Here is a 15392-nt window from a genome sequence, read left to right as displayed (position 1 = left end):
ATTCATTACAATCACTATAATAACATCTTAGCTGATAATTCAATACCTTATTTTTAGACAAAACATGCATGTTTTGGTTGTGACGGAACATTTTCGGTAACAGTAATGTATTGGTAGTGACCACATCACTTTACAGAATTTTAAAAAACCCTATACTAAAACATACTAAGATACTAATGATTTGCATAACTGTACAAAAAATGTGTTTTTTCCCCCCAAATAAATGATTATGTGTTCCCTTTTGTCACTACCAAAACAATGATGACATGTTTCGGTCATGACTGTTCGGGACAGCCACCTCCCAATTGAAAGTACCCAATAAATGATGATTTTATATATATTAAGCTTACTGATATTTTAAATATTACTGTGGGATTCAGTAGATAATAGAAGGATCTTAGTAAACATCTAAGATTTGAATACTTAAATGCTTTTTAAATGTGTTTTTTGTGGGACAGCATTTTGCACCAATTCTGTAGAATGCTGGCCCATATAGGTCAAATTCCTAAAAAAAATTATAAAAAAGGGGTCGCAGCTTAATGTCCATGGGAAAATGTGGGTCCAATGGCCTAACCAGTAGAGAACCACTGCATTAGAGCACAGACAAAGTTATTATTACTTATCCATATAGCAGTGTTTATTATGGAAATATATTACAGTAAGATTGTTACATAACAAATTTTTATGCAATAAAGAAGGTCTAATTTAACAATGTTTATCCTCCAAAACAGACAGAACGGAGAGAGTGTAGAATGGCAAAAAGGTTTTGGCAAAATACAGTAGATGTATTTCTTAAAAAAATAAATAAAAAAAAAAGCCTAAATTGAAAGATCAGGAAGATGGATATGAGGACAAAGAGAGGAAGAGGATAGAGATCAGAAGGAGACAAATGAGATGTCAAAAAGACAAAAATAATGACAAAAGAATGTCTGTCTATTTTAAAGTTTAGGCTATATTGTATATAATGAGTTGCATTTGTGGGTGTTATTATAGCACAATTCTTAACACCAAACCACGGACCTCACTAATTTTCCAACCCTGGTTACGGCCTTGCTTACGACTCCGAGTCGAGTGTGAATTGAAATCGCTTCATACGTTTCAGTGCGTGCAGGAACTGAACGGTTCATTCAAACTGATCCGCGAACCGATTTAGGCAGATCTGGCAACTTGTTTGATGAAGTCTTTGAAAAGAATCGACTCAAAAGAGTGATTCATTTGTGAATTGAGCATCGCTCAAGCCTAGAAAAAAGATACATCGCGCTTGGAATAAACACACATTTAACAACACATATTGCATTAAAATAAAGTAACGAGAGGAACGTCGCCCAACGTAACGAAGTAAAAGTACAGTTTTTTCATTAGAAATGTACTTGAGTTAAAGTAAAAGTACCCACATTAAAATCTACTCTTAACCCTCTGGGGTCTGGGGTGTTTTTGGGGTCCTTGAGATGTTCTGACATGCCCTGACATTTGTGCTTTTTTCAGTTGCTTATAAACATATTAATGGCAAAGGTGTAAATTCACTCTATATAGCACAAACAGGGCGACCATAATATGTGAGCCACATGTATGTACATGTTTTCATTTTTGAGAGAATAATGTTTATGCATGGTTATCGAAAAAACTAAAAATTAAAGTTTCTAAAATAAGGCCACAAAACACATACTAAATATGTGGCAATAAGACTTTTGACTAATGGATGTCGTCACCTAGAGTTTTTTCTTCAAAATGATGTGAAAATCATCCTGCCTAATCATTCACATTAAACGATACATTGATTTTAGTTTTGTGAAACACTTTTAGTTTGGAAAGCCAATATGCGGATGGGGCGTAAACGCTCCAACAGCGTCATGCATATTTAGTAGTTCACACCTGATGAGACAATGTCCCTGCATACTTAATGAGCCATTCATTCAGGTGTGTCACCTATAGCTAACTTAAATATACAAGCTTCATAAAAATGATCATTCTAGAAGAAAATTTCAGATGGCATTTAGAGGCTTTTGCATCTGAACTCTTCATATATACACACACACACACATATATATATATGCATGCACATACATACTTTATAATCTTTTCAAAACTAGTCAACGTCTTTCAAAACTAAAGTATACATTTTATCATACGTATTTCAAAGTAAAGGATTCATTAGTTAGTTGATGACTTTATTTTTGACAAAACACATACAGTATATATTCCTCATCTCAGTATAGCAATAGAGTTTGCTAAAAGCTGTTCATTCAATACAGCAGTATTTGAAAATCGATCATATTTTGTAAAATTACATTTATATTTGCATTTATGTCAAAACCTAGACACTTTTAAACATCAAAAGGACATTTATTAATATGTATTCGTGTCAAAATGACAAATAAACAGATTTTCCTATTCAATTTTGCATGGAAACGCTTCCAAGACGCTTGCGTGTCGCGTGAAAAATAGGCTTCGGTTCTATTTCTAGCATGCACACGTTTTCCACGCGGCTCGTGCCGCGCCTGAGACGCGCGTCTCACACAGGCAGTGTGCAAACTCTAAACTGTTAACATGGGAGCCGAAATAAAAACGGACACGCCACGCAGCTGAGTCGCTTACGCCACGCATCCAGTGTGTCACCGGCCTTATCCAGCGGATGTGGGCGTTTCAAAGGTTTGTATGGATCGCCTCACATTTGCGTTTGTATAGCGCGGTCTCCGTAGGTGGAGTCACATTAAAACTTAATTAGCTGAGATGAGAACGACTGACATCTCTCTCTTTACATACATATTATATAAACTGTGCATATTTGTTTTTTATAAAAAATACTTCATTTAAAAGAAGAGAATTCAAGCTTCATGCCTGTGTGACTATATGACTGTTTGACTGAGTATTCGCTGAGTTACAGTTCATTTTCGGACACGTTTCAGAATTGACTTCACTGACAGAGAGTAGGCAGAACTCGCATCATGTTTATTTTTCTTTATTTGGCGAAAAGCACAACACTTTGTTTTTATTCTGAGCATACACAAAAAAAAATACACACTAAACAGGATCGATTGATGTATAACACAAGCATATAAGATACAAATTTATATATTTTTTTTGTTTTTTTTTGCACTCATACGGAAGACCCCAGGGGGTTAAAAGTACAATTTTTCCAAAAAAATACTCAAGTAAATGTAACGAAGTAAATGTACTTCGTTACTACCCTCTAATCTCTATAGAAACAGTGAACAGGATTACTGTGTGATTGTGTGTGTTGAACACATGCTCTCTCTCTCTCTCTCTCTCTCTCTCTCTCTCTCTCTCTCTCTCTCTCTCTCTCTCTCTCTCTCTCTCTCACACACACTCTCTCTGTCTGTCTCTCTCTATCACTCAAACACACACACAGTCACACATTCAATCACACACACACACACACACGCTCGTCGGCGCTGAGTGCTCGGTTGAGGAGACTGTTCTAGCGGTGGGAGAGATAGTGGGTCACGATAGTATTCGATCAGCGTCTAGGATGAACGGAGTGGTTGTTTTATTCTTGGACAAAGTTGAAAAAGTTAACGACATTGTAGAAAGTGGCATAGTTCTCAATGATCGTTTTGTTAAGATTTTTCCACTGGTTAATCCAGCAAGGAAAGTCTTGTTGTCAAATGTACCCCCGTTCATTGGTGATGAAACCTTGCAACATGAACTGTCTAGATACGGACAGTTCGCGTCAGCAATAAAAAAAATTCCGATGGGTTGCAAATCTCCCCTGTTAAAACGTGGTTTCTTTCCGACGATTTGTTTACATGATATTGAGAACGGATATTGAGGAAATAAATGCTGCTCTCAAGTTCAAAGTTGATGGCTTTGATTATGTTATTTTTGCTACAACAGAAAACATGAAGTGCTTTGGATGTGGAAAAGAAGGGCATAAGCTTGCCCTGAAAAAGGCCGTTTAGTAAACGCTGCAGATGAGAATGGACCTCAAAGTCAAAATGTAGACCAAGGAATTAATTTGGAAAGGGATAGGCAAGCTGATGAAAGGGCAGAAACGAATGTAGTACATGTGGAGAAAGAGGACAGTGGAAGTAAGGGGTGTAAAAAGGGAAACCTGAGAAGTGATGAGATAATGGATATTGAGATGAGGTAGAGAATGAAATCTTTAATGAAATCTTTAATCTTTAAATCCTTGTGAAGCAGCTGATAAATCTAAGAAAAAGATGCAGGATGAGAAAAATAAGCAAATGTCTGATGTTTCTGATTCAGGAAGTGAGCAAGAGGGTTCTGAGGCATCTGTGGAAGATAATGGGAGCCAAGATCGCAGTGGCTACAGTTTAGAACAGATGAAGAATTTCTTACAGAGTACAAAAGGAATGAGAAATGTTGAGGTGATAGATTTTTTTCCGGATCTCTCTCTGTTTATTGACTCAGCAAATAGTCTAATGAAAAGGGTGATGAGTGTTTGTCGAATCCAGAGGTGTATAGATTAAAGAAAATTGTGCAAAAAGCACGCACCCAGACAATGCAGAATGAGTCACAAGAATAATGCAATATTTTGTTGTTTGCTTATATTGCTGCTCTCTTCCCTCATAATGAGCACTTTTAAAATTGCCACCCTAAATGTTAATGGGATGAGGGATGCTAAAAAACGGATGCAGCTCTATGACTTAATCAAAATAAAAAAAATAGATATGTTTTTACAAGAGACTCATAGTACAAAAGAAAATGAAGTAGAATGGCTGAAGGATTGGGAGGGAAATATCATTTTTAGTTATAAGACCTCTCTTAGTTCTGGGTTAGCAGTTTTGTTTTCAAAACATTTTATGCCAATGTCTTGTGACTGTTTTGAAATAATAGAAGGTAGAGTTCTTAAGCTAATAGCAAGGTTTGAAAATGTCACAATGGAATTGATTAATATCTATGCGCCTGTTAAACCTATTGAAAGAATGTTGTTTTTGGAAACGTTGAGTGAGAATCTTAAACAGTGTGATATGGAAAACATTTTTATACTTGCTGGTGACTTTATTTGTATGTACATGTTATGATATTGACAGAAATCATATTGAACCACATATGGTTTCAATACGTAAATTGTTAAACGTCATTAAAACCTACCAACTTTGGGATGTTTGGAGGAACTTTCATTTTAAAGATATTACAATACACTTGGGCTCATGTGAAAGACAATTCTGTTTCGTTAGCACGATTGGATTATTTTTATTGTCTTAAACATCAAGTACAGTATTTTAAGTCTTGTTATATTTGTCCTGTTGGTTTTTCTGACCATTCAATGGTGGAAGCTTGTGTGTTCATTGAATCTGTTAAGCAAAAGAGTGCATACTGGCATTTTAAAAATACGTTTCTTGAGGATGCTGCTTTTGGACAATGTTTACTTTTTTTTGGATGGGATGGAGAAGTCAAAAGCCTAATTTCGCTTCAATACAGCAATGGTGGGATATTGGGAAGTTAAATATACAAAAACTATGTAATCAGTATAGCTCTAATGTCACTGGGGACACACTTAAAAATATTAGGATTTTAGAGATGGATACTGTGGAGCTCCAGGGGCTGTGTGGAGCTCGTGGAGATCCAGGTCAAATTCAGACTCTTAAGGAGAAAAAAGTTGCACTAGCTGATCTGTTGGACACTAGAGCTCAAGGGGCGTTAGTTAGGTCCAGATTTCAAAGTATTTCTGAAATGGATGCCCCGTCCCGATTCTTCTTTAATCTGGAAAAGAAAAATGGCCAAAAAAAGAGTATTCAATGTTTACGGTCTGTAGAGGGGAAAGATCTGACTAGGGACTCTGACATTCGGAAGAGGGCTGTTAGCTTCTACAGGGAGCTGTATGCCTGTGAATGTGGAGCGGATCAGTCAACAAATCATTTCCTTTCAGATCTTCCACAGATGACCAAGGAGTCGTGGCTGCTGGCGTGCTCTGTACAAATGTCCAATTAATAAGCGGACAGGTGATCTCCAGTGGAGAATTGTACATGGAGCATTAGCTACGAACAGACATGTGGCACATCTTAATCCTAGCGTTGGGGTGGGTTGTCCTTTTTGTTTAGAGGTAGAATCAGTGTTCCATTTATTTGTGCAGTGCTCACGTTTAGGGGATCTTTTTTCCCTTTTAAGCAATTGGTTTTTATCTTTGGGTGAGGGCTTTTCCTTCAAATTGTTTGTTTATGGTCCTAGGTATTCCGTTCAAAGGAAAAGGAATTTGGTTTTAATAATTTTTTTATCAGGCACTACAAAATTAGTAATTTGGAAAATAAGGAAAAACAAACTTCTAGGGCAGGATGCAATAAGTGTGGTTCCTATGTGTTTGGGTCTTGTGGCAGCTAGACTAAAAGTAGAGTTTGCATACTATAAGTTGGTGGACTGTTTACCAAAGTTTGTAGAAATATGGTGTGTTAATGAGGTATTGTGTACTTTATGCGAGAGAAATGAATTGGTGTTGACTTTTTAAATATACATGTAAAAAAAAAAAATGTTGGATGAAGTGTGAATAATTTACGATTACATTGTTATAATAAAAGTGTATTTAAAATTCAAAAAAAAATTCTCTCTCTCTCTCTCTCACACACACACTCTCTCTCTCTCTCTCTCTCTCTCTCTCTCTCTCTCTCTCTCTCTCTCTCTAAACAGTGAACAGGATTACTGTGTAAACTGTACAATGAGAAATAACCAAATTGCTTACCACAGCTATGCGGACGACACACAGCTGTACTTAGCCCTATCGCCCAATGATTACAGCCCCATTGACTCCTTGTGCCAATGCATTGATTGAAGTCAACAGTTGGATGTGTCAAAACTTTCTTCAATTAAACAAAGACAAAACTGAAGTTATTGCGTTTGGAAACAAAGATGAAGTTCTCAAAGTGAACGCATACCTTCACTCTAGGGGTCAAACAACTAAACATCAAGTCAGGAATCTTGGTGTGACACTAGAGTCAGACCTTAGTTTCAGTAGTCATGTCAAAGCAATAACTAAATCAGCATACTATCATCTGAAAAATGTTGCAAGAATTAGATGCTTTGTTTCCAGACAAGACTTAGAGAAACTTGTGCATGCTTTCATCACCAGCAGGGTGGATTATTGTAATGGACTCCTCACTGGCCTTCCCAAAAAGACCATAAGACAGTTGCAGCTCATACAGAACGCTGCCGCCAGGATTCTGAGCAGAACCAGAAAATATGAACATATCACACCAGTCCTCAGGTCTTTACACTGGCTCCCAGTTAGATTTAGGATTGATTTCAAAGTATTATTACTGGTATATAAATCATTCAATGGCCTAGGACCTCAATACATTGCAGATATGCTCACTGAATATAAACCCAACAGATCACTCAGATCATTAGGATCATATCAGCTAGAAATACCAAGGGTTCATTCTAAACATGGCGAGTCTGCTTTTAGCTATTATGCCAGCCACAGCTGGAACCAGCTTCCAGAAGAGATCAGATGTGCTCCTACAGTGGTCACATTCAAATCCAGACTCCAAACACTTCTGTTTAGCTGTGCATTTACTGAATGAGCACTGTGCCGCTGTTCGTCCGACTGTTTGTACTGTACTGTATTTTATTCTATTTTTCTAAACTGTTTTAATTATTCTTATTTCTTTTAATTATTTTCATTTCTCCTATGTCAGCTGGGCATTTAGCCCGTAACTGTAAATGCCCACTCAGAAGGTGATAATGTGAAAGTGACGTGTATTAATGTGGGTTTGAAAGTAGAACAGTATTAAAATGACGATATTAAAGTTTTCGTCTGAGAAAGAATGTGAACGCAGTGCTAACCCAGATAGCAAACAGTCATTGAAACTATGTTAAATCAACATTCCTTTTTCAACAATAAGTCATTGAATCAACATCGAAATCTGATGTTGATTCTACATCATTTTGCACCCTGTTTTAATATTGAAACAACGTTGAAATCCTGTCCATAGATCAACGGAATTTCAATGGTATTTCAATTATCAGGAATATTGAAACAATGTTGAAATTTCAACTAAACTAAGGATCAACGTGATTTCAATGGAATTTCAATCATTTTTAAATGTTCATTTTAAATGTAATGCCATAATTTAAATAGCCTGCTTTATCTACAGCCAGTAGTAGGAGAACATTTGAAATCTCGTATAAAACACTGAACACACCACACTAAAACAAATTCATTTTTATAAGCCTTTTTATTGAATTATTTGTACTCTTTATTTACACTTCAATGTCCTCTGATGCCGAATATTTTGTCGTCCAGTCCCTCCTGCCCGGTCTGGCGCATAGCACAGCCACTTTTGCACAGCCTGTGGGTGACGGCGGCTGTCCCCATCTGCTGAGTAGAGCATCTAAAACAGAAAATAAAATCACAAAAATTAGCATTTAAGTTAAACAGAACACATATTTAAACACTTGGAACAAATTCAAATTCAATAATAACGGGATACTTATAACTAAGTAAATAGTAAATGTATTGATTAGAGTTACCAGACAAAAGATTTTTTTTTAAATTATTAATTTCTGCTTAAATACTGGGTGCATGGAGGAATATAGCATACGCCCGAGCACATGCGTAAATCTCACCGCAAATCTCAGGCAAAAACAGGCTAATAATAATAAATAGGCTATATCTTTAAAATTAACGAGGCATTTTAATTGTTTCTATGAAGTATGTGGGGCTAAGCCCCCCTTGTCGCCAGGCCTGGTTGTCAGGCGCTGACAGTGCGCGCGCGCTTCCCCGCGCTCAGAAAAGGTGCAGAACAGAACGCCAATGAAATGTTTTCCTCAAAAGCAGATCTTGGAGAAGATCATCAAAAATCGTGATATCGCATAAGCACTAGTATAAAACGATTGTTATCATTTCTGAAAACAAACACAATTGAGTTACAAAACTGTATCGCACGCATATCGCAGCCCTGCTCGAGGATTATTAATATTTTGTATTTGTATTACGACGAGATGGTCTAATCGGCATTTCGTGGCGGTGCTGTGTTATTAAATTTCACGACACTAGCAATGGGTAGGCTACAGGCATGTATTTTGAGCTATCACAAAAATAGACTGGACTCTGAGGTTTTGCTAACTTTATAGCCTTAGATGAGAACCACAAAGTAGCCTATACGTTTGGCAGATTTTGACACATGGTAAAACAAAAATCTATTTCAGTGACCAGCACTGCGTCGGTTACACTAACCATCATGTTAACGATCAGCCTAACAGTATTTGATTAGGTACAATTCATTCATATGATCGAACATTAAGCAAGCTTACCTGTACGCTTGTGGCAAGGGTCCAGAAACGAGCTGTGTCCGGTGCAGTATGTTGGTGTTGATCTCTCGGTCAACCAAAAATCGATAGATTTTCAATCACATTTCCCGGTCAACTATATATCGATGCATTTTCAATCATATTTCCCGGTCAACTATATGTCGATGACTTTTCAACAATGCGTCGTTTCCCGGTCAACTATAAATCAATGACTTATCAACACATTCAGTGATCGCCCGGTAAACCAAATAGCAATGCTTAATCAATCATAAAGATAACTATAGATCAATGTTGTTCCAATATTGTTGCCATCAACATTAATAACATCAGGTTTTCATCGATATGGTAATGTTGATTCAACATTTATTTTACATTGAAATTTCAATATCAACCATAATGATGATTCAGATGGAAAAACAATGTTTATTCAATGTTGGCTTGCTGTCTGGGAAAGAAAGTGAAAAGAACGTGTGAGTAAATGAGGGAGAAAAGAAAGTTAAAGGAAAGTTGATAGATGGAAGTCGTAAGAAGATTGAAGGTTAAAAGAAGGTTGAAAGATTTAAGTCTTAAGGGAATCCTTTGAAGGAAAGATCTATAAGATCTTTTTTTTATTTTTTAAAAGTACTGTATTTTATTTTATTTTTCTAAACTGTTTTAATTATTCTTATTTCTTTTCATTATTTTAATTTCTTCTATGTAAAGCACTTTGAATTGCCATTGTGAATGAAATGTGCTATATAAATAAACTTGCCTTGCCTTGCCTTGTGATTGTGTGTGTTAAACATGCTCTCTCTCTCTCTCTCTCTCTCTCTCTCTCTCTCTCTCTCTCTCTCTCTCTCTCTCTCTCTCACACACACACACAGTCACACACACACACACACACACACACACACACACACACACACACACACACACACACACACACACACACACACACACTCTCTCTCTCTCTCTCTCTCTCTCTCTCTCTATATATATATAAACAGTGAACAGGATTACTGTGTGATTGTGTGTGTTAAACATGCTCTCTCTCTCTCTCTCTCTCTCTCTCTCTCTCACACACACACACACACACACACACACACACACACACACACACACTCTCTCTCTCTCTCTCTCTCTCTCTCTCTTTCACACACACACACACACACACACACACACACACACACACACACACACACACACACACACACACACGAAGAGTTTTGAAAATGTAAAACTTGCTTGTGAAAATTGTGGCAAAGCAATTAAAAAAACTGTAAAAGATCAGACAGTTTCATAATTCCTGATTACAGAAATCTTTGAACATAAGAATCCAATGTTTTCTGTTTGGTAACCATGGCGATTTCAGTCAGAACCTCATTCAGGACAAAAGCTGTTACAGAATGATAAACTGTTACAGAATGATATTTCTTTAGTGCTTTATTATCATTGGTTGCTTATTATCCTAAATGAACTAGTCAGATCTGAAATGAAGACTCAAGATAGAAAGTTTCTGTAATTCACTGATGTGTTTTCTCTCCATCAGATTCTCATCAGTTCACTCTGGATCCGAACACAGTGAGTGAAGACCTCCTTCTGTCTGAGGAGAACAGAGTGATTACTAACACTTACACAGGCCAGTCGTATCCTGATCATCCAGACAGATTTGATGATGTGTATCAGGTGTTGTGTAGAGAGAGTGTGTGTGGACGCTGTTACTGGGAGATTGAGTGGAGTGGACGTGTGTGTATATCAGTGTCATATAAGAGCATCAGCAGGAAGGGACGGGGTAATGAGTGTCGGTTTGGATTTAATGATCAGTCCTGGAGTTTGATCTGCTTTTCTGACAGTTACACATTCACACACAATAACACAGTGACTGAACTCCCTGTAAAGCCCATCTTCAGGAGAACAGGAGTGTGTAGAACAGGAGTGTATGTGGATCACAGTGCAGGAACTCTGTCCTTCTACAGCGTCTCTGACAGAAACACACTGAGCTTCATACACACAGTCCAGACCACATTCACACACACACTCTATCCTGGGTTTGGGCTTTATTATCCTGGATCATCAGTGAAACTGTGTTGATGAATGAGAATAGACTGATGAGAGATTCTACCCATAATGCTTTGAGCTGCATGATAAATCAGTGACAGTGAGATGTTCTAGAGTCTCTTATTGTCTCTTCATTACATTAATAACACAGCTGAACTTCTGTCAGTGAAATAAAGAGAAACAGACAATGATACACAGAGAAGAGAGAGGAAATATGAGACACAATGAGACTCACTGAAACATGTCTGGATGATACGAGCAAAACTAGACTTTCAACTCTAAACTCAGTTTAAGACATTCAGAGATGTTTTATCTCAACTTCTCGATCTGTTCAAAACATGATTCCTCTGCTTTGGGTTATGTGTGTGTTATTAAACATGATTCCTCTGCTTTGGGTTATGTCTGTATTATTAAAGACGCTTCTGCTGTAATATATTGTGTACTGTACTAAACCTGTTAGCAGTGTTGTGCCTGAACGCGTTCATTGAACGATAGTTCATGAACTCGTTCATATTTTGGGCGAACGTGAACTGAACGTACTGTATTACTGCCTGATGAACGTTACAGTGAACTCGTTCATTCTGGTGTCTGTGAACGCCACGCTCTCTCAGTTTAACTTCGTTCAATAGAGCGCCAGATTTCTATAGAGCCTTCCAGGCGAAAACCCGGCTAAAACACACCGTAAACCGGCCTTAATATGTAGCGGAAAAAACACCCAATCTGGCAACACCAGCCACCAGTGTCCACTGACTCTCTTGTTCGATCTCGTTCATCAAAATGAACAAATCTTTTTCGAGTCATTTCGTTCATTTAAAGGGCTTTAAATGTTATACTATTAACTGGCAAATTCCCAGAACACATCCACCTACGCAATATTGTTCATATTCTGAATTAAGAAATCATTATAATCCAGTCAAAAATCGGTTACAGGTAACATAAATAACTACTTTACCTTCCGAGTCTTTCGTTCATTTGTCACGTGACGGACGCAATGATTGTTCATGAACGACTCATCACGTTTACGTTACAAATCAAAACAAAAAGCAGCAAGGAGGCGTCCTATGATCATTTAAACGAGTTTTATGACAAGGTCGGTGAGGATTGGGAAAATCTGACGGATAGCTTCAGTGTTAAAACTGATAAAATAATTGTCTGTGGCAATAATTTTGAAAAATATCTCGCAGCAACATGGAAAAAATGAACTATGAACTGAACTAGTTCATTTTAAAATTTGTGAACTGAACTTTGAACTAGTTCATGTAGAAAGTGAACTCTCCCAACACTGCCTGTTAGTGTGGGTTTCTGGATTGATCTTTATCTTTTTATTATTATCTTTGTTTTCTCTCTCTTTTATTTTGTCTCTCTATTGCTGTGAAAATAAGACATATTCAAGAGAATGAATCAATATCACAGTTTGTTGATCAATTCCTGTGTGAATGAAGGATCTCATGATTCTCTATAGAAACTGTACATACTGTAAACACGATCAATTATTGTAATATAATCCAGTTTACTCTAAATAAACCTCCTCCTGAACAGAACTGAACTACAGACCTGCTGTTATTGATAACATGTCTTATCTTGAAGTATGATTTTGGTCATATTGCCAATCCCACAATGACACATAATATGAACTTTTCTTTATATATTCATACACTGATTTAACATGTATATTTAACTTGTTAACAACATTTGTAGCTATTTGCATATCAATACTATAATATCTGGTATAAATGGTTTCTCCACCCAAACATTACAGTTTTGCCTATTAAACAGAATCTCACACTCTTTCATTGCCAGTTATTAATATTTTCTGGGATGCAAAAGAAAAACAGCATCATGTGAACAGGACTTTTATTTTGGTCTGGGTGTGTGATGTCATCAGGCTGCGCCGCGCTCCTGCGTCTGTTGTGATTCGCTGCTGAAAGGTTTGTGTTTTTACGCGTGTAAAGTGTTTAAATCAATGCAAACCGTTCAGTCAATTCTATTGTTTTTATACATGTGAATTCGCCTCATTCAAATGAGTGTATTGAACTGGTATGAGTGTATTGAACTGGTATGAGTGTATTGAACTGGTATGGGTGCTGGAAGAGGTCAAAATTTATTTTAAGACTCTATTTTCTGCTATTTTCCATCTTATTAGCACACAAATAATACAATTTCATTATTTTTTTAAAACATGACTTTCAATTGTGTTTATTTTTTATTATTTTAATGTTTGTAGGCCTAAAAATGATTTACATTAATTATTATATAATTTATTTATGTTCATATTAATGTTAATTATTATTCATCATTAATAAAAAAAAATTGTGTTCATTTGAATGTTTTATATATTTGATACATTAATTATCATACTTTATTAATTAATGTTAATTACATTTGATATTAATGTTAATTGTCATACATTAATTTTTTGCATTTTTATTGTTGATTTTAATGTTTGTATATATAAAGTATTCATTAATTATTATACATCATGTATAATTTATTTGTTTGTTAGTTTATTTATTTATTTTAATTATTTTATTTTAAGTTTCATGTTAATGTAAATGACAAATATGACACAACAGGCTTTTGGTGGCTTTTAATCTGTTAATTATCATTGAATATCATATATGAGCTATAAAAACCTGATCTATGAAATATACATTCATACCTGATGTATGAAACACTCAAAACACACACACACACACACACACACACACGCGCACGCGCACACGCACACGCACACGCACACGCACACACACACACACACACACACACACACACACACACACACACACACACACACACACACACACACACACACACACACACACACACACACACACACACACACACACACACACACACACACACAGTCCTTCATTAATATTGATCAAAACACTGTAAAAGTGAATCAACACGCAACAATGCCACAATTTTCTAAATCTCATAATCATTTGTTAATAAACAAGTATTCATTACTTCAATGATATCATTGTATCTACATACATTTTTAGCTAACTGTGTGATTTTGAATTTGTGCATTTCTGAAATACATAACTTATCTTAGACAGTTAAATTCCCATAGAGATTGTTATTTTTAAAGGCCTGTTATTTCATGGATCCATCCAAAAGATGATCTTTTATTCCTCCTTTTAGTCAACTTTAGTGTGGGTGTGTTCACTTATGCTAAGCACTGTAGCTGGACATACTGTACATATCTGTCTATACGGGTCATACTGAATATCCATATTTATTCTGTTTTTCTTATATTCTGTTAGTACACTGAATATATGCTAACATTATAATAGTTAGCATACTATTATAATGTACATGTTGTTCATACATTGCTCATATTACATAGCCATATTTATTATGTATAAATATATTTATTCACATTGCACTTTTCTTTTCTTTTTTTTTGCACTTCTGGTTAGACGCAAACTGCATTTCGTTGTCTTTGTACTTGTACTCTGCACAATGACAATAAAGTTGAATCTAATCTAATGCAGTAACAAACACTTTTGTCTTGTACAATGTACAACTACTCAATTACTACTTGTGTTACGGCCTCAGCCTTATGGGTGTTGCCTGTGTATTTTTGTGTGTTTGTCTCGTCTTCTAATTGGAGTTTCTTTCTGAGCGTAGGCTCCGCCCTTGCGCACCTGTGGCCCGTTGCTCTGATGGCTCGTGCTGAGCATATAAGTGGAGTGTGAAGGAGGGTGAAACACGCAACGGTGAACTCCGTGCGCGTCATGATGCCTAGCCGCTGATCAACTCAAGCTGTGTTCTTTGTACTGTGCTACTATTTTGTTCTGTTTGTTATGTCTATGTTGACTTTAGTGCAGAGTAAATGTGTGTTACATGTGGAGAGAGAAAAATTGAGAGACGTGAGTTTGTGCAGTCATTTATTAGTCCTATAATAAATGTTTTAAACTGCTCTTTGCCTTGCGTCTCCTTTTATGTTGCTGAACCCTTTTGAAACGAGCATTTTAACAACAGAGGTTCGTAACAACTTGTCTACCAACAGAGGCGTTGTCTACCGCTGGTTGATGAGTTGTTCCTCTTTTTGGTCTATCTGTGTCTGGGTCTGGAGGAGAAGGATCTAGCGGACTGCTTCAACATTCATCTGTTAACTG

The 15392-nt window shown here is 36.5% G+C and overlaps 1 protein-coding gene and 1 long non-coding RNA gene across 4 annotated transcripts in view; one reads left to right on the top strand and one right to left on the bottom strand.

Moving 5' to 3' along the window:
* The window catches only part of LOC309496967 (NLR family CARD domain-containing protein 3-like), a 291539-nt gene extending 280128 nt beyond the window's left edge, over nt 1-11411 (top strand). For all 3 annotated transcript variants that reach the window (XM_082167163.1, XM_082167162.1, XM_082167164.1), the window contains one exon: nt 10757-11411. In XM_082167163.1, coding sequence (XP_082023289.1) covers nt 10757-11298 — 542 coding nt within the window. In that variant the 3' untranslated portion in view covers nt 11299-11411. The remainder of the gene's footprint in view (nt 1-10756) is intronic.
* LOC309497104 lies at nt 11386-13305 on the bottom strand. The gene is made up of 2 exons (XR_014205386.1): nt 12552-13305; nt 11386-11718 (listed from the first exon to the last, which is right to left on the bottom strand). It is a non-coding gene; the product is annotated as an uncharacterized lncRNA (long non-coding RNA).
* Nucleotides 13306-15392: the final 2087 nt, after the last annotated feature.

This window comes from Leuciscus leuciscus (assembly GCF_965113295.1).
Source record: "Leuciscus leuciscus genome assembly, chromosome: 4".
NCBI classification, from domain to species: Eukaryota; Metazoa; Chordata; class Actinopteri; order Cypriniformes; family Leuciscidae; genus Leuciscus; species Leuciscus leuciscus.
This window is presented reverse-complemented; position numbering and strand designations above follow the sequence as displayed.